We start from the raw sequence: 18,183 nt of genomic DNA, 5'->3' as shown, positions 1-18,183 counted from the left end.
GGTTAAGGTAGGCTACATAAAGCCATATATCTGGTCATTGTGTAACTTCCCTGTGGCGTACCTGCACTAGACATCTGCCCCACACTTACATGATGAGTTGCAAAATCATAGCCTAACTCCCTTCCCTACTCACCATAACAAAGCCCTCCCTAAACCTGCTGGGGGGAAAGCAAAAGAACCCCACTCCACCTAGGCCAAACTGGTGGTGAGGGGGAAATTCCTTCCCAACCCCTCAGAAAGGAGCAGCTCGCCTGATGCCCACAGCAGGTCCTGACTAAACCTGGCATTTTGCCATCTGACGGGGAGGGAGGGTGGATGCTCTACCTGATCCAGAGAAAAGGGGCTTCTCCTACCAGGACTTGAACTCTCCAGACCTTCCAGTCCCTGAGGATGACTCACACCATGCTGACCCACTCCCCACTTTTGCAACTGTTTCTGAGCCTTGCTCACTCTCCTAGCTGGGAAGTGCTATACCTTCTCCCCCAGCAGGCCGGACAACAGTCTCCCACCCACCACTTGGAAGTAGACTAGGGAATGGTGTGGAGGATGGTGTGGATTGCACTCTCAGCAAATTTGCGGATGATACTAAACTGGGAGGAGTGGTAGATACGCTGGAGGGGAGGGATAGGATACAGAAGGACCTAGACAAATTGGAGGATTGGGCCAAAAGAAATCTGATGAGGTTCAATAAGGATAAGTGCAGGGTCCTGCACTTAGGACGGAAGAACCCAATGCACAGCTACAGACTAGGGACCGAATGGCTAGGCAGCAGTTCTGCAGAAAAGGACCTAGGGGTGACAGTGGACGAGAAGCTGGATATGAGTCAGCAGTGTGCCCTTGTTGCCAAGAAGGCCAATGGCATTTTGGGATGTATAAGTAGGGGCATAGCGAGCAGATCGAGGGACGTGATCGTTCCCCTCTATTCGACATTGGTGAGGCCTCATCTGGAGTACTGTGTCCAGTTTTGGGCCCCACACTTCAAGAAGGATGTGGATAAATTGGAGAGAGTCCAGCGAAGGGCAACAAAAATGATTAGGGGTCTGGAACACATGAGTTATGAGGAGAGGCTGAGGGAGCTGGGATTGTTTAGCCTGCAGAAGAGAAGAATGAGGGGGGATTTGATAGCTGCTTTCAACTACCTGAAAGGGGGTTCCAAAGAGGATGGCTCTAGACTGTTCTCAATGGTAGCAGATGACAGAACGAGGAGTAATGGTCTCAAGTTGCAGTGGGGGAGGTTTAGATTGGATATTAGGAAAAACTTTTTCACTAAGAGGGTGGTGAAACACTGGAATGCGTTACCTAGGGAGGTGGTAGAATCTCCTTCCTTAGAGGTTTTTAAGGTCAGGCTTGACAAAGCCCTGGCTGGGATGATTTAACTGGGAATTGGTCCTGCTTCGAGCAGGGGGTTGGACTAGATGACCTTCTGGGGTCCCTTCCAACCCTTATATTCTATGATTCTATTCTATGATTCTATGAATGCATCCCCTAAGGAAGCTGGGTTTGTGGTTTCTAACATCTGGTAGAAGACACACACACGGCCCACTTTTTCTACCACTCCTAACCCTCGTATAAGAAGAGGGAGACAGGGTCCTAGACACAGTTTGGCTGTGTCCAGGCTGGAAAGGGGGAGGGCTGACAGCTGACCTCCCATTTAGGTGAAAACAATAAAGGAAAGAATGATGATCTGCACTGTACAATTTATTGCTGGATATTCCCAGATATTTTAAGTGAATAAAGTTGTGGGCCAATTAAACCACATCCATTGCATCTCATCTTTCTTCCTGCATGGCAGGGACGGTAGAGAGAGTCAGGTGGCCAGATGCCTTTATTTAAAAATAAGGAAGTGCAGCAGAATATTTTTTTACATCAGATGCAAGGGAATATATAAAACCCTCTATGCTAGAGTTAAATGAATAATTCATTGTAGTCTATCCATTAATATGCCTTCTTTTGGTTCATAGATATTGAAGAACAAATCATCATTTCCTTTAATTTATTTGAACATAAATATTTTATGAATTTTTGTTGTAAATTCAGTTAACTATGAACTGATCACAACAGTTCTTTGCAAGTATTTTCTATTTGAGTTGCGCTGGTTAGCGAGTCACAATGTAAGCACAAAGGACTGTAGGATTCAGGTTACAGAAAGAGAGACTTTTTTTTCAACAGTATCTTTTTCTTTCAGGAAGCGCTGGAGAGCTGATAGCCATAATTTTCAAAACTGACTAGTGATTTACGATGCCTCAATTTTTGGCTTTCTAGCTTTTAGGGATTAAGGGGTCTAATATCCAGGAAGTATTGAGTACCTACCATCTGAAAATCATGCCCCTTTAAAATGTCTTAGAAGTGTTATTTGCATATAAAAAATATTGTCCATCAACTAATAAAATTCTTATTAAATAACAGCAACTACAGAAAAATTTGACAAACATTTTTTAAAAAGTCAAGTATATTGAGTTGACTTTATTCATGTTTTAAAATTACTTTAGAAAATATCAGGATCTTATGGATCAACAATATTATTTTATTTTGTTCATTTAAATAAATATTTTTTCTCCTCCCTGAAGTCTATAAGCTATACTTCAAGAGCCAAGCTCGATACTTAAAAATTCCTTCATCTTTTTTTAGTTCACTTTATTGATACCAGGAAAATTAATATAAAAGATTTTAAATTTGAATTTAAATGGATTTTCATCACTGAAAACCCAGCGCTGTTTAGGTTTCAAGAAAAAACAAACAAAACAAAAATGTTTTGTTCATATTAAACCATAATGGACACACAAAAAGATGTATATTCTTACATAATTCAGCTGCATATCTCAACAGGGAACCAGAAAACTGGTTTGCACACAGAACAGACCCAAACCTCTAAAGATGCACTTCTCTTACTTTTTCTCCTGGCAACTTACAGCTCCTTGGGACCAGGAGGAGAAGTAGCAAAATATAAAGCTAGTCAAATTTTTCAGATTTCAAAATGTAAACATCATTTCAAATTATTTTTAATGATATTTTTGTGATTTTTTCCTCCCTCCTTTTTTGGACCAGCTCTACCAAAGTACCCTAAGCAAGAAATACTGTTGAACAGCCTAACCCAATTGGAATCAGCAAATTTTATAAGAAAGGCCAATTCTGCAGAGCCAAGATTTCTAGAGAATCAGCCAAACACTTAAGTGTTTATGCCCTCTGAACATTTTGAAGTTTGCCAGTCACTAACCTTAATCCACTCTTTGTGAAATTATGAAACCCCCATCCCCAAAGCAAATATAGTGCCTTAAATAAATATGTGGATTTGTAGTCAGTGTAGACTTCCATCCAAACAATAGTAAATACGAGTAACCAAAACAACAATAAAACATCATTGTCATCAATCTGTGGTAATTAGAGTTCAATTATGAATAGTTAACACATGGACCCTTACCTCAGGTACTGCTTCATAGCACTAGTAATCGTCTTCACTTCCCAATCTGCAGAGTTTTCCAGATCAGTTTCACTGCAGGTTTTTGCATCTAGCAAATGACCATAAAGGAAAAAGAAATCTAAATCTATACATACATAAAAGATTTTATCAAAGTTAAATTCATGGCAGAATCTGTGAAATCAGACATTATTATAATAATCCTAAAGGAAACAACACAATGCAAGGTCCCTGAATGGAAGAATATCAAATTTGGAGTCAATAATTTAGAAACGTTTGTTAGTTTAAATCCAAAATTGTCCTCTACCTCTTAATATTAAAACGGAAGTAGCATTTCAAATCCAAAATACACACCCGTCTCTTTTGAAAATTTACTTATAAGTGCTTTTAAAACTATTTCACTGATTTTTCTCTCCTTAGTGAGCAATACAATTAAACTAGGCTTCATTTGAAATTTCTTTATAGAAGGGGACTGCAGAAGACATTATATACACACAGAGACCATGAAACAATACCTCCTCCCACCCCACTTTCCTGCTCGTAATAGCTTATCCAAAGTGATCATCAAGTTGGGCCATTTCCAGCACAAATCCAGGTTTTCTCACCCTCCCCCCCCCCACCAAACTCACTCTCCTGCTGGTAATAGCCCATCCAAAGTGACCACTCTCTTCACAATGTGTATGATAATCAAGGTGGGCCATTTCCTGCACAAATCCAGGTTCTCTCACTCCCTCACCCCCCTCCAAAAACCACACACACAAACTCACTCTCCTGCTGGTAATAGCTTATCCAAAGTGACCACTCTCCCTACAAGTACTCCTTTTCTTTTTGCGAAGACAGACTAACACGGCTGTTACTCTGAAACCTGTCTTTATAGAAGGGGGTATTTCCAAACTCCCTTATTTAGAAGAGGCAGGGAGCTTTCAATATGGGAATATTCATGAAAAGATGCAGATCAAACTCACTTTAAAGAAAAAGCCACTGAGGAACAAATAAAATGATAGCCAATTGTCTTGTGCCTTTAAGCACTTTAACATTTTTTGATTACAATCACTGACAGCAACATGCAATAAACTATAACAATGGTAATTAACGTGGATTACATTTTGATCAGTTCCTACAATTCAGAATTCATTTGTTACTGTGCTTGTTGGACAAACGACAGATACATTTAAAAAATCAAATTAGGCACCCTGATTAAAGGTGCAGTCCTTTCTAACTGGGACTAAATAATTATGTTCTAAAGACTGTGCCAACCAATTATTTCTGTAACTGAATATTCTCTCTCATTAAATCAATTATTTAAATCTTATTTTAAAATACCAGTCAGATAACATTTTCTGTCAACTTGCTACCAGCCAACCATCAACCAAAAACCTGAACACTGTCTAAATGGAACCTTTTATTTTCTTTTTTCCAACATATTCCTGTGCTCTGAGAATCACATTCTTTCCACTGAGAAGGAAATCTTTTTACTAACTTCATGGAATAAAAAGCAGCTGTCACATCAGAAACTAATGACTCTAGTGACTATGTTAGTAATCCACTATTAAATTTTCACTGTTTTCAAATAACTCCTCAATCATCACTGACTCTCCTTCAAAATCAGAAGGTGCACTTGGTTGTGCGGAATTTGTTAATGACATATTTGAAATTCATACTTCAGAAAACACTGTGAATAATCATCCTTAAAATATTAGAATGTATTTTTGCTTTTTAAAAATAGTAAAATTTGTGGGAAAGAATTCCATTATTCACCCCGGAGCAAAACACTAGAACTTTTCAAAGATTACCCTCCTATTAGCCCCACCCCCAAAAACAAACAGTGAGACTACAAAAAAAAATGGAGATCAAACACTTTTTTTGACTCTCTGGTTCTGCCGTTGTCTTTTATTTAAACAGTTTCCTTTATTCTACTTTACTTCTACATTCCACTGTGTCCTAAACATTTAAGAATCACATTTGCTAAGGGGTCTCAATAGGATTTCGGCATTCATGCTGGCAATTTTGCACACACAACTGTTTGTGCATGCAAAAACTAAATGTACACACAAGAATGGCAGCTGCAGATGCAAATATTTGTGTGCACACAAATAAAGGTGTGCAAATTTAAAAAATTATTGAAAATTCAGCTCTAAATCTCCAAAAATTTCTGAAATAGGGTTACAAACCAGTTGGGCTTACTGAGCTAGGTTAGGAGGAGCAGCTTTGTTTCTAGTTTTGATTTTAATATGGCCACTTTGAGAGTTTAAATGTATTATAATACGCTGTATATAAAATAGGGTAAACAATAGATTCAGAGCAGTAACTTTCACAGCTGTTTTAAAATGTAGGTGGATTTGCAAAATTCTTTTCTATGAAATATGATGCCTGGCATTTTTCATGATAGTCACTGTCAGAAGTCAAAACTGAACCCATCAATAGAATATACAAGACTTTAACAGTCACCTCATCATAAAGTCACTTTATAAAACATGTTTCTTTGTAGATTGTTGCACTTAAATAACACACTATTTATTCTGTGAATCATACACAAAGTAGAGAGTGGAACTGAGTATTCTGCTGGCTGCACGACAACAGTGCAGGCTGAAAGGCTTAAGAATGAGACTCCTGACACCTTCAAACTGGTGACTCGGTATCTGTGTTTATAATAAGTTAGAAGATTAATTTAATATCCATTTCATGCAAAAATGAGACCTTTGTTTACAAAATGTTATCCTTTGTCATTCATATTTCAACAAAACTATTGCTGAAAAGCAGAACAACAAGGCCCTATACAGGTTACAGACAAATTCAAGAAGTAAGTCAAATACAGAATGAACATAGTGTTATGTTTTACAGAACTGCATTTTTTTGCTTTAACTGAATTTAATTTATGATCATAAGAAAGGCTTGATTCCACAAATTTTTACTCTGGCAGGTGGGACTCCTTGAGAATAAGGTATTACAGAAACCGGCCCATAATTAAGGTCTTTCCACCCTCCTTCAATACACCACTAGGCTGCTTCTGGTTTTATGTCTTTTCCAAAAAGAGACAAAAAGGCTATATACTATCAACACCCATTCCTAGCATCTGAAGTCTATTTTCATCTTTTTGCATTCTGGACCACACACATTGGATGGCCCATGACACATAAAAGTAGCTTGAAAACTCTTTGAGATCTTATAAAAAAAAAAGTGAATACCTTGAAAGTTAAATCAGAGATGGGGTTTTGTTTTATTTTTAATGACACTGGAATGAGGATTTTATCAAGGATATTTAAACTCAGATACAATGGGGTATAGATTAATCAGATGTTTTAGATCCTTCTGCACTATATAACAAACAGAAACCCTTCTCTAATCTTCCTTGAGACCACATAAAAATAAGTATGCAAGCAGGATCACATCATGATACTTTCAGTGAACTATTGGGAGAGGGGAGGGGCACTTGACTATAACATTACATGTTCTCTAGTTGATGTTTCTTGCTGTCTTGACATTAGTATAATCTTTCAATTCCCAATCATTACATGAATCTTGGAAAGGAGCAAAAAAGTGTTTCTAATTTAAAAATTAAGTAAAAGCAGATGCTGGAATCCCCATTAATCTCTTCCAGCTGCTACTGAACCACTGGAACCTGAGTCTATTTAATTTGGAACCACTAATGGTAAAGAGGAAAATCTGACTGCCAAAACTGCACACCCTAGATAAACCAGTGAGTAGAAAAACAAAAACCGCCCATGGTAGCAAATGCATTCTAACGAGGTTCTTCAACTGATGACAGGTAATTGTTCCCATGGCTAATGGCTAAAAAAAGGTTATTGCTTACTGAGTCTTTAATTCCAACACAGCTAAACAGCCATCAGAATCTGTTGTGTGTTGGTTGTTTACATTAATTTTGGTTTATGATTCCTAACACTCCCTTCTTGTTACAACGCTTTAAAATACAGACAAGTTTACATGCATTGACAGAGTACCTCAGGGCATTGTTAATATTGATTAATTAAAGTAAGACATCATATAAATTAATATTTAGCAAGGTCATTATGACAGATTGATATGACATACAGGCCCTCAAGCCTGAAGTCTTATCATCACTCCTGAAGAGACAGCCTGCTTTAAAAAAAAAAAAAAAAAAGGCTTACAGGTGGCACTGAATTGACAGCAGTGTATAATATAAAAGCGCTTTGTCATTCACATAATGTCTGGGGTAATGAAATGAATTCACTTTCTGGTTTCCTCCAGTTTTCTGTGCCAAAGAACACTGTGTTATCAGCACAGATGGAGCATGCATGGTTCTGGAGAAGAGCCTGGTGCAAACTGCAAACAAGCTTCTCTGAATACCAATGAATCCCTGAGAATCAGACCCTTGCTGTCAAGTGACAGGTTTGGAAGCTCCATAAAAATGAACTAATCCCTGTGGTCTTGTCCAACTGCATGTACTATCAGTGCTCTGGACAGGAAATTTGGAAATGTTGCACATTGTGCAGTCATGGCTATAAATTTGGTGCAAGATACTAGGCAGATGAGGAGATTCAGCCAAACACCAGCACTTTTCTGGAAGCAATGGTGTGGCAGCAAAAGTGTGACTACTGGGACTAAATGAGTATCAAGTTTTCCAGAAGAAAAAGAAAAAAATATTCTGGTGGCATTAGTGCGAAGAGGGATTACATCAGATGATATATAAGCTACCCACTGCTAAGTGCGTGTAGGCGGAGTCTAAACGAAGGCTTGTCTTCACATACAGCACTTCTCCTGTCAGCAGAGTTAATCCACCTCCTTGAGAGGCGGTTGCTATGTCAATGGCAGAAGTTCTCCCGTCGACATAGCGCTGTCTACATGGGGGTATAACTGTATAACTAAGTCTGTATAACTAAGTGTGGGTTTTCCATACCCTGGAGTGATATACTTATACAGATATAGCTCTGTAGTGTAGACTATGAGCATGGACTGGTCTACACTGAAAAGTTACAGCTATGTCTCGAGGAGGGATGGGGGCGCAGTGTGAAAAAACAACACCCCAGACAGATGTAGTTAAGCCACCCTAACCTCCAGTATAAACAGTACTAGGTCGACTGAAGAATTCTTCCGTACCGCCTCTCATGGGGATGGATTACCTACAGCAAGAGGAGAACCGCTCCCATCCTTGTAGTAAGCATCTACGCTAGGGGTGGGCAAACTTTTTGGCCCTCGGGCCACATCTGGGTATGGAAATTGTGTGGCGGGCCATGAATTCTCAGAAAATTGGGGGTTGGGGTACAAGAGGGGGTAAGGGCTCTGACTCAGGCTGCGGGCTCTGGGGTGGGGCCAGAAAAGAGGACTTCAGAGTGCGGGAGGGGCTCCAGGCTGGGACAGGGGGGTTAGGGTGCAGGGGGGAGGGCTCCGGTTTGGGGTGCAGGCTCTGGGGTGGGGCTGGGGATGAGGGTTGGGGATGCAGGAGGTTGTTCCACACTGGGTCAGAGGGGTTCGAAGGGCGGGATGGGGATCAGGGCTGGTGTAGGGGGTTGAGGTGTGGGAGGGGGTCAAGAGTGCAGACTCCAGACAGCGCTTACCTTAAGCAGCTCCCAGCAGCAGCATCATGTCCCCCCGTCCCCTCCCCCGGCTCCTACACGGAGGCGCAGCCAAGCAGCTCTGCACGCTGCCCTGTCTGCAGGCACTGCCCCTGCGGCTCCCATTGACCATAGAGTTCCCAGCCAATGGGAGCTGCGGGAGCAGCGCCTGGGGCGGGGACAGCGTTCGGAGCCCACTGACTGCCCCTACGTGTAGGAGCCGGAGGGGGGACATGCTGCTGCTTCTGGAAGCCGCACGGAGCAGGGCAAGCCCCCAACCCCACTCCCCGGCTGAAGCGCCGGAGCACAGCAAGCCCCGGACCCCACTCCCCAGCGGGAACTTGAGGGCCGAATTAAAACATCTGGAGGGCCGGTCTACACTGAAGTGATACAGAGGCACAGCTGTAGCATTGTAAGTGTTGATGTATGTTGATGGAGACTATACCAGCATAGCTATGTTGCTATACCGGCATAACTCCATAGTGCAGACACAAATCGGTTTTTCTACTGCTATAGGAATTAGGGCTGTCAAGCAATTAAAAAAATTAATTGTGATTAATCGCACTGTTAAACAATAATAGAATACCATTTATTTAAATATTTTGGGGTGTTTTCTACATTTTCAAATATATTGATTTCAATTACAACACAGAATACAGTGTTCAGTGCTCACTTTATATTTATTTTTGATTACAAATATTTACACTTTAAAAAAAAGAAATAGTACTTTTCAATTCACTTCATACAAGTACTGTAGTGCAATCTCTTTATCATGAAAGTTCAACTTACAAATGTAGGTTTTTGGTTGCAAAGCTGCACTCAGAAACAAAAAATGTAAAACTTTAGCGCCTACAAGTCCACTCAGTCCTACTTCTTGCTCAACCAATCACTCAAACAAGTTTGTTTATATTTGCAGAAGATTATGCTGCCTGCTTCTTGTTTACAATGTCACCTGAAAGTGAGAACAGGAATTTGCATGGCACTGTTGTACCTGGAGTCACAAGATATTTACATGCCAGATGCACTAAGGATACATATGTCCCTTGATGCTTCAACCACCATTCCAGAGGACATGCATCCATGCTGAAGACTGGTTCTGCTCGATAATGATCCAAAGCAGTGTGGACCGATGCATGTTCATTTTCATCATCTGAGTCAGATGCCACCAGCAGAAGGTTGATTTTATTTTTGGTGGTTTGGGTTCTGTGGGACTTGTACGCTCTAAAGTTTTACATTGTTTTGTTTTTGAATGAAGCTTTGTAACAAAAAAACCTACATTTGTAAGTTGAACTTTCATGATAAAGAGATTGCACTACAGTACTTGTATGAGGTGAATTGAAAAATACTATTTCTTTTATCATTTTACAGTGCAAATATTTGCAATCAAAAATAATATAAAGTGAGCACTGTACACTTTGTGTTCTGTGTTGTAACTGAAATTGATACATTTGAAAATGTAGAAAACATCCACAAATATTTAAATAAATGGTATTCTGTTATTGTTTAATATTGCGATTAATCGTGATTAATTTTTTTGAGTTAATCGCGTGAGTTAACTGCAATTAATTGACAGCCCTACTAGGAATACTACCTCCCCCAATGAAAGTGGTTATGTGGAAGGAAGCATTCTTCCATCAACATAGCTGCCTCTACACTAGGTCATCGTAGCTACCTTGGTCAGGGGTTGTTCCCCCCCACCCACACATCCCTGACCAAAGTAGCTATGTTGGTCTACATTTAAAAGTTAGGCCAACATAGCTACTTTGGTCAGGGATGTGTGGGTGGGGGGGAACAACCCCTGACCAAGGTAGCTACGATGACCTAGTGTAGAGGCAGCTATGTTGATGGAAGAATGCTTCCTTCCACATAACCACTTTCATTGGGGGAGGTAGTATTCCTAGTAGGGCTGTCAATTAATTGCAGTTAACTTAATACTTAATTAAAGTTAAGCAACTTAAGACCTTGTCCACACATGAATTATACCACTTTAAGTATACCAGTATGTAAAGAGGTACAACCCCCAACCCCAGTGTGGATGCAGTTATATTAGTCTATATGTGCTCATACTGATATAGTTTATCCCCCCTTCCCATATGGAAGAAAGCTATATTGGTATAAGCACATTTATACTGATATAATTGGGCCCATACTAGGCCCTGTACCTGGATAACTATATTATTTGGAAAAAAAAAATCACATCCCTAATTGACATATTTACACTGATACAAATCCTGTGTGTAGACCAGGCCAAAGGGAATTTAAGCTCATGTCATTTACTCACCATTAGCCAAAAAAGGTACAAGACAAAAAACAGGAAGGTGTAAAAAAGGAGACTCTCCCATATACCCACTTTTCTAACCCTTCCAGACTGCGGGTGTAGATTAGATTAATTTAAACTCAGGCTCCTTTAAACCTACCTATACCACACCCATGATTTGTCCCAACAGGTACTTTTGGCAGTTTTCTTTGTTTATACTAACAGCTAAAACTTGCTTGCCTTACTCAGCCAAGAGGCCACAGTGAATGCAGGACAAAACTCTATGCATGAGTATGGCAAGCTAAAATTTGACCCAAAATGATGAAAAAGTAAATGTAAACATTACATAAAATATCAACACTGAAATTAAATCAGCCATGAATCAAAATGAAAACATGGTAAAAGTAGTTATAAAATAGAGGCATACCGATTAGCAAACTCAGAAGTCTCTGGACCTTTGAACTCACCCCCACAACTCTGTATAATCCTTGGTCATTTATACCTATTGAGGAAGAAAACAGATCAACCAGAGCATTCAAATATACAGCAAATACAACTTTAAAAACTTCTAAAATGCTAAACAATAAGTTTTCCTCAAAGCTGCATTCACCACATTGTTACTCATGACTACGAGAGGAATACACTGCAAATAAAGTATCTGTCTACAATCATCTTTTTGCTGTCCATTAAAATAAATCCAAGCTAAATAAAATGTTGGTCTTCAGGAAAAAGGTGCATGCACATTTTTTCCAATGCACTGACACAGCCCATTTAGGACTTTGGAAATAGTTTTAGGGTTTGTTTTTTCCCCCCGTTCTACGAGCTCTTTCCTAAAAACTCAAACCAAACTTTTTTCACATCAGTAAACAATGCTCTTTCCTTAAGATACAAGGCATCATTCCAACCCACTGTTCTCCCCACACTGGGTATACCCAGAGCCTGAGGAACCCAACTTCAGGACTGAGGGCAGTAATTTCTCTCCTGTCCTTTTTGTGCGGTGCAACCTCAACAGCCAGCTGAGCATTCACAGCCTCCCGCTATCCTAATTCACTCATCTCTGGAACATGGACACTGGATATCTTCTCTTGTTCCCCACTCTCGTTTTCTGTATTGCCATTGATTGTTGCTCATCTTCCATCCAACCCCTCTCCCCTCCCACTGCAACATTTAGTCGCCTAATCTCACTCAACATGCCATTATGCTGCTCACTTTCCTTTCACCCCCCTTCTTTTTCTTTGCCCTCTCCCTTTGCCCCTTCCCCCCTCTATTCAGTCCCTTCTCATTACAACATTCCCTCTCTCCCCTCACTGAAATCTCACATAACCTCCCTCCAAAAAACTAAGATTTTTTTAGCATAAATAAAAATGTAAAGATCAAAAAAGTAAAAAAACCCAGAAGTTGTATGCCCACCATCACACTGATCACATTGCTTCTATGTTGAACCCCTTTACCCCATCCTTTTTTATATGTCTGTACACAACATGGCACAATAGGGCTGTGAACCTGATTGAGACTTTGGGGCTCTGATGCAATCCAATTTACAATAACAAGCTCAGTATTTCCTGGTTTCATATGGACCTAGAAGTGGAAATGCAGAAATGCCGGAAGGTATGAATACTGTGAGAACAACCTTTATTTTATCTTTGTAACTACAGGGTAGGTTTTCTGTGATTGGCTTTTATTTTTCATATTTTTATTATTATTAATTACTATTATTATTTATTATTATTAAAGAATACAACATACAGAGAAAACACCTGTGGAGATCTCCCAGTTTCAACAGTAGATTGTTTCAACACAAAGCAAAAGAAAAAACAAGCAGAACTAGTCAAATAATGGAAAGCTTATACCTGATGTGACAGGGTCGGGCCAGATGGCTACAAGGGAGTGATAGAAGGCAGATATATTAGCCCCAGGTTAAGCAGGTCCCTTTTCCCTGGGTAAAGTAACAGGGGCAGTTCCTGAACAATCACAAACTTGCTGGAACCAATTAAGGCAGACAGGCTAATTAGGACACCTGGAACCAATTAAGAAGCTACTGGAATCAATTAAGGCAGGCTAATCAGGGCACCTGGTTTAAAAAGGACCTCATTACAGTGAGTGAGGGGTGTGCAAGGAGCTGAGAGTGAGAGGGTGTGCTGCTGGAGGACTGAGGAGTACAAACGCTATCTGGCATCAAGAGATAGGTCCTGTGGTGAGGATACAGAAGGTGTTGGGAGGAGGTCATGGGGAAGTAGCCCAGGGAGTTGTAACTGTCACACAGATGTTACACAAAACACTGTAGACAGCTGTGATCCACAGAGTAGAGGGCGGGTCCGGGTTCCCACCCATCCCCCCAACTCCCTATTGGATACAGGAGGAGCTGACCTGGACTGGGGGTCTCACCAGAGGAGAAGATCTCTAGTGGAACCCACTAGGTGGACCAGCAGAGACTGTGGGGATTGTTCTCCTTCCTTTTCCCCATGCTGGCCAGTGATGAGGTTAGCTGAGTGAACAGCATGTTTGAGCCACTTGCAAAAGTGGCCAAACTGAGGGCTGCCGTGAATCTCTGAGCAAGCAAATCCGCCAATAAGCGCAGGACCCACCAAGGCAGAGGAGGAACTTTGTCACACTGAATATTAGATAAATATCTTCAAAAATCGTAAGTATCATTTACAATAAATATTATTCTTAATGAATTACTCTAGCAGCTTCACAAATGAGACCACCACCACCACCTAGTATACTCAGTGGTCAAAACACCTTGACATTTGAAAAATAAAAGGTCTTCTAGATTTTCTTCTTCTTTTTCTTGGGCTTTCTTCTTATTGTCTAGATGGCCACAGATCTAATGATATAATGTAAATTTACATATACAAAAACTTCCCATACCTCTCAGTTTTCCAGAGAGTCCCATGTTTAAGACTAAAATCATCACCACACATGTACTACACATCACTTAGAAAATTGCCAGCAGGAAACAATTAAAATAATTTCTGACCCACCCAAAACTAAGAAGCCTGGAAATCTTGGGGGACTGGAGAGGATGCAAAGTAGAGAGCAGTTCCTGCTTGAATTTCCCTTGGGATTCCGTGGGAACTCCAGCCCAAAGATATATAGATCTCTCATATTCAACTTTCTGATGCTTTGCCAAATGGCACCAGGCCTTTTTGCAGGAGCATCCAACTTTAGTTTCTAGTGCTGCAGAACAAATCTTTTGCATTGTATGCAAGACACAAGGAAAAGTTGAAGTAACATTCTTACAATCAAATCTATATTATTGTTTTTGCTCATCTCAGAAGTTCAAGCTGTCAGGTTGTATATTGATTTACTGCACTGCTAACATTAAAACTATTAAGAACAAAATTGTGCTGACCTTATGCTTAAAAATAATTTAGGACAAACCACAGCAACCCTTGTTTGGTTTTTAAAACAGATGTGCTGCTGTGAAGTGTCTGAAATGACAGTAATATTGAAACTAGAATGCCACTTTAGCAATAGTAATCACTCTGTGCTGGTAATTACTATCAGATAATTGATCAAGTTCAAATTCATCAACCTGAAAGAAGCAGAGCTCATTGCTAATGCATAATGAGAGGTGCAGAGGGGAATTAATGCTTCTCAATACCGTTTTTATTTTAATGAAATTTTTAATAAAACACAAACACAGTTTGAAATCATGTGATTTCAGATCTCAACATTTAAATACTGCAGAGTATTTTAGAGCGTTAGCTTATTGCCAACTAGAATACAAATTCTGATTGGTTCAGCCGGCAGTAGCGGCCTTTGAACCAAGCACTATTAACAGCTTTGAGAGCTGCAAGGCTCCGCAGTGCATATTCTAATTCTTTTTATATTTACATGAGTTATGGGTGACTGACTCTCAGAATACCAGGGCTTGATTTGGACACATATGGTTTGCTAGGCATGCCAATAAACAAATTTACTATAAGTAAAACAATTCCCCGTTTCAAACTTATGCCATAGCAAGCAGGGTGTGTCTACCAACAACGTACATCTCAAATGAGTTTTTTTTTTAATACATATTGCTAATGTGGGCTATTAATACAGCTGCAGAAATAACATGTTTTACTTAGTTTTCTATCCAATTATGTACTACTGATGTGCTCACACACGCATACTGACAAATCAAGGTAATGCCAGGTTGTTCCTATGGGAAGGTTCCCTATTTTCTCACCAGTGAAACAAAAATTCTGAGGAAAAACTGAGATGACAGCTCACTGCTGCCATCTGTCCCTACATCTCAGAATAGGTGCTGCCGCAGTACCAATTACTAACAAAGTGGAAATTTGTTATTAACCCTTAGCACTGGCATTTTACAAAATGCCGCCCTAATGAGTGCTCAGAGGAAGTAGTACAGTGTCTGTCTGTCTGTCTGTCTGTCTCTCACACACACACAGACCCCCACCTAGTTTTTCCTTTTGGAAGAACAGCACTCAGATGTTTCTATAATCTTTTCTCTCTCATTTTTATTATCCACTAAGGTGCTGAACTGTAAATCAAAATGGAATAATAAAAAACATCCAGTCTTGCTCTAAAATACAGTATATGGTTGAAAATCCCATCAGAATTGTACTCGTGTCAGAGAAAAATGGGGCAGCAGAGTTTTTAAAATATAATGCTGATTTAATAGCTCAAGTTTTCTAATCTAGTAAATTAGTAAATATCCTTATACATCAGCTCACAAGAATTCTAGTCTACTACCTAATACTACTTTTAATTGAAGAACAGTTTTTTTATTCAAAGTGAAATATTTCTTCTCAGCTTGATAAAATGAATAACACAAGTGGGAAAGTCATTCAGCCATTGACAATTTAATGCTCAATATGTTTTCATTTTCTTTTTTTTCCTTTGCATACCAGAGTTATCTGCTATGACATGACAAGACTATTCTCAGTTTCCACCCACACTAGACTGTCCTCTCTTTCCTCCCACACCAACCTCACACCCATTAGGATTAAAAGAGATAAAACATGGCATACAGACACAGACTCTGAGGAGCATCTGTCTTCTATTTTCTTTTATTGAACATTACTTCCTTTAGCAACTTACTGTAAAATATTCACAGTAAAGGTTGTTATAAGATTTATTTTAGTACATCTTCTATTTCCTAGGTATAAAATCTGGAGCTTTGAAGCCTAATAGTTTTCCTCATATTATTATAATAAAGGTACATCAAGGAGACTTGCCTAAATTATTTCATCACTTATGCTCATACAACTCAACAGACATCATTAGAAATGTATGGGTGTAACAGTGCAGAAACTGATCTTCTATCCCTATGAGAGCAACAGCACATGTCATACACAAGGCAAGATTTTGTTTTATTTTGTTTTCAAATACATCTTAAGTATGTTCAGAGTCAATGAACAGATAAACAATAACCATGGCTTTGTATACTATTTCCAAGTCATGTTCCCTTAGGCCATGGCTGGGTGGATTGCAGAATGCTAGATAGCAGACATATTGCCTACACCCACACCTGAATTCCCCACCCTACAAATGAAAGTGAATATTTTTTTTGAAAACTCTTAATAAAATTAAAATAATAAAGAAATCATTTGTTTTCCCTACTAACTATCATTGTTCATTTTATCTACTATATATAGCATATAGTAACTACATTAAAAGAACATTGGCAATGTTGCAAAGTCAAGCACTCCAAAGTTAGGAAACGCTAGAATTCATTCAGCCCCCTTGTATGTATGCATTACAATATAAGTTCAATTACATGATCACAATATTTTTTCTAGAGGACTCTGCCTCATTCAGTGCACAGACTAGACCAGCTCTAGGGATGAATGAGGGTTGTGTAGCAAAAGACGACAGTTGCCTGCAGGACTCCTGCTTCATGTGTAGCATTTGTTAACTTTTGAGTGCTTGACTTTGCAACCTTACTGTTACTTTAACATAGTTTTGAGTGTGCAATTTCCTAGTTTAAAAATAAAACGCTTCACATGGCATCATATTGACAATCATATGGCTCATTAGCAGATGCACCACACAGATCCCTGCCGCTTGAACTAACAGTACACATGATAGCAGGAGTAGGTTGTCATCCTGTATTGTAGACCAGCATTAAAAGAGAATGGGACACTTTGCCAGTAGGTTACAGAGATATTTGATGAAAGCAGAGGAATGGTGAGCCTTGGAAATCTTGGGTTCCATTCTGGTTCTGGTGGGGAGTGAACTCTTCTGGGCACAGACACGTCTGCTCATTTTCCCCAAGCTTGTACCCTTTCGCACCTTCCCCATGCAACCTGTCCTCATTCCTGGTCTTCCCCACCCCAAGATCCTCATCCTAGTCACACTTGCCTCACCTAGCCAGCCTCAGTAGCCACTCCTCAGGCTTCTCATCCCAGTCCCAATTGCCTTGGCCAGCAAGTCCTAATCTCACCCCTCTGGATGCTACATCCCAGTCCCAGTCTTCCCCTCCCAGCTCCTCATCTGATTTCCCTTCACAGCCTCCCATCATCCCCAGCCCACATTCACCTACTGGTTCCCAGTCCAACTCTTACCACATATAGCCCCAGCTCCTTGTCTCAGTCTCTTTGACCAGCCAATCCCAGTTCTCCCCCTTCACACTGTTTCACCTCAGATCCATCTCCACTTCCCACTGGGTTCTCAGTCCCAGTCTCCTCATCCCAATCTATTTCCACCAACAGGTGCAGCTCTTGTCCGCTCTACATTTGAATCAGACATCCTCCTCCTCCACACTGCTTAGACCCAGCAGAGGGTCACTGAGAGGACAGTCGAGACAGTCTTTCCTGCTCTCACAGTTCAGGTGTCCAGATCTGGGCCCAGTACAGCCAACTATAGCCCAAAGCTGAAATTACACGGAAAGTCCAGCTGATCTTAGGGCTGGAGCATGCTCATTGTAGATGGAATTGTTAGAGATTTTAGTAGCTAAAATCTGAGAAATCTTTACTCAGCAAGTACAAACTGTGATTTTTCTAAAGCTTATAACTTGGCCAAATTTG

General features: G+C 40.1%; 1 protein-coding gene across 3 annotated transcripts in view; it reads right to left on the bottom strand.

The window, feature by feature from the left end:
• The window catches only part of ARHGAP10 (Rho GTPase activating protein 10), a 259,765-nt gene that overhangs the window by 86,668 nt on the left and 154,914 nt on the right, over positions 1 to 18,183 (bottom strand). For all 3 annotated transcript variants that reach the window (XM_048847264.2, XM_075127725.1, XM_048847266.2), the window contains 2 exons: positions 11,631 to 11,705; positions 3,419 to 3,506 (listed from right to left, as the gene is read on the bottom strand). In XM_048847264.2, the coding sequence (XP_048703221.1) occupies positions 3,419 to 3,506; positions 11,631 to 11,705 (163 nt within the window). The remainder of the gene's footprint in view (positions 1 to 3,418; positions 3,507 to 11,630; positions 11,706 to 18,183) is intronic.

This window comes from Caretta caretta, chromosome 4 (assembly GCF_965140235.1).
Source record: "Caretta caretta isolate rCarCar2 chromosome 4, rCarCar1.hap1, whole genome shotgun sequence".
Taxonomy (NCBI): Eukaryota; Metazoa; Chordata; order Testudines; family Cheloniidae; genus Caretta; species Caretta caretta.
This window is presented reverse-complemented; position numbering and strand designations above follow the sequence as displayed.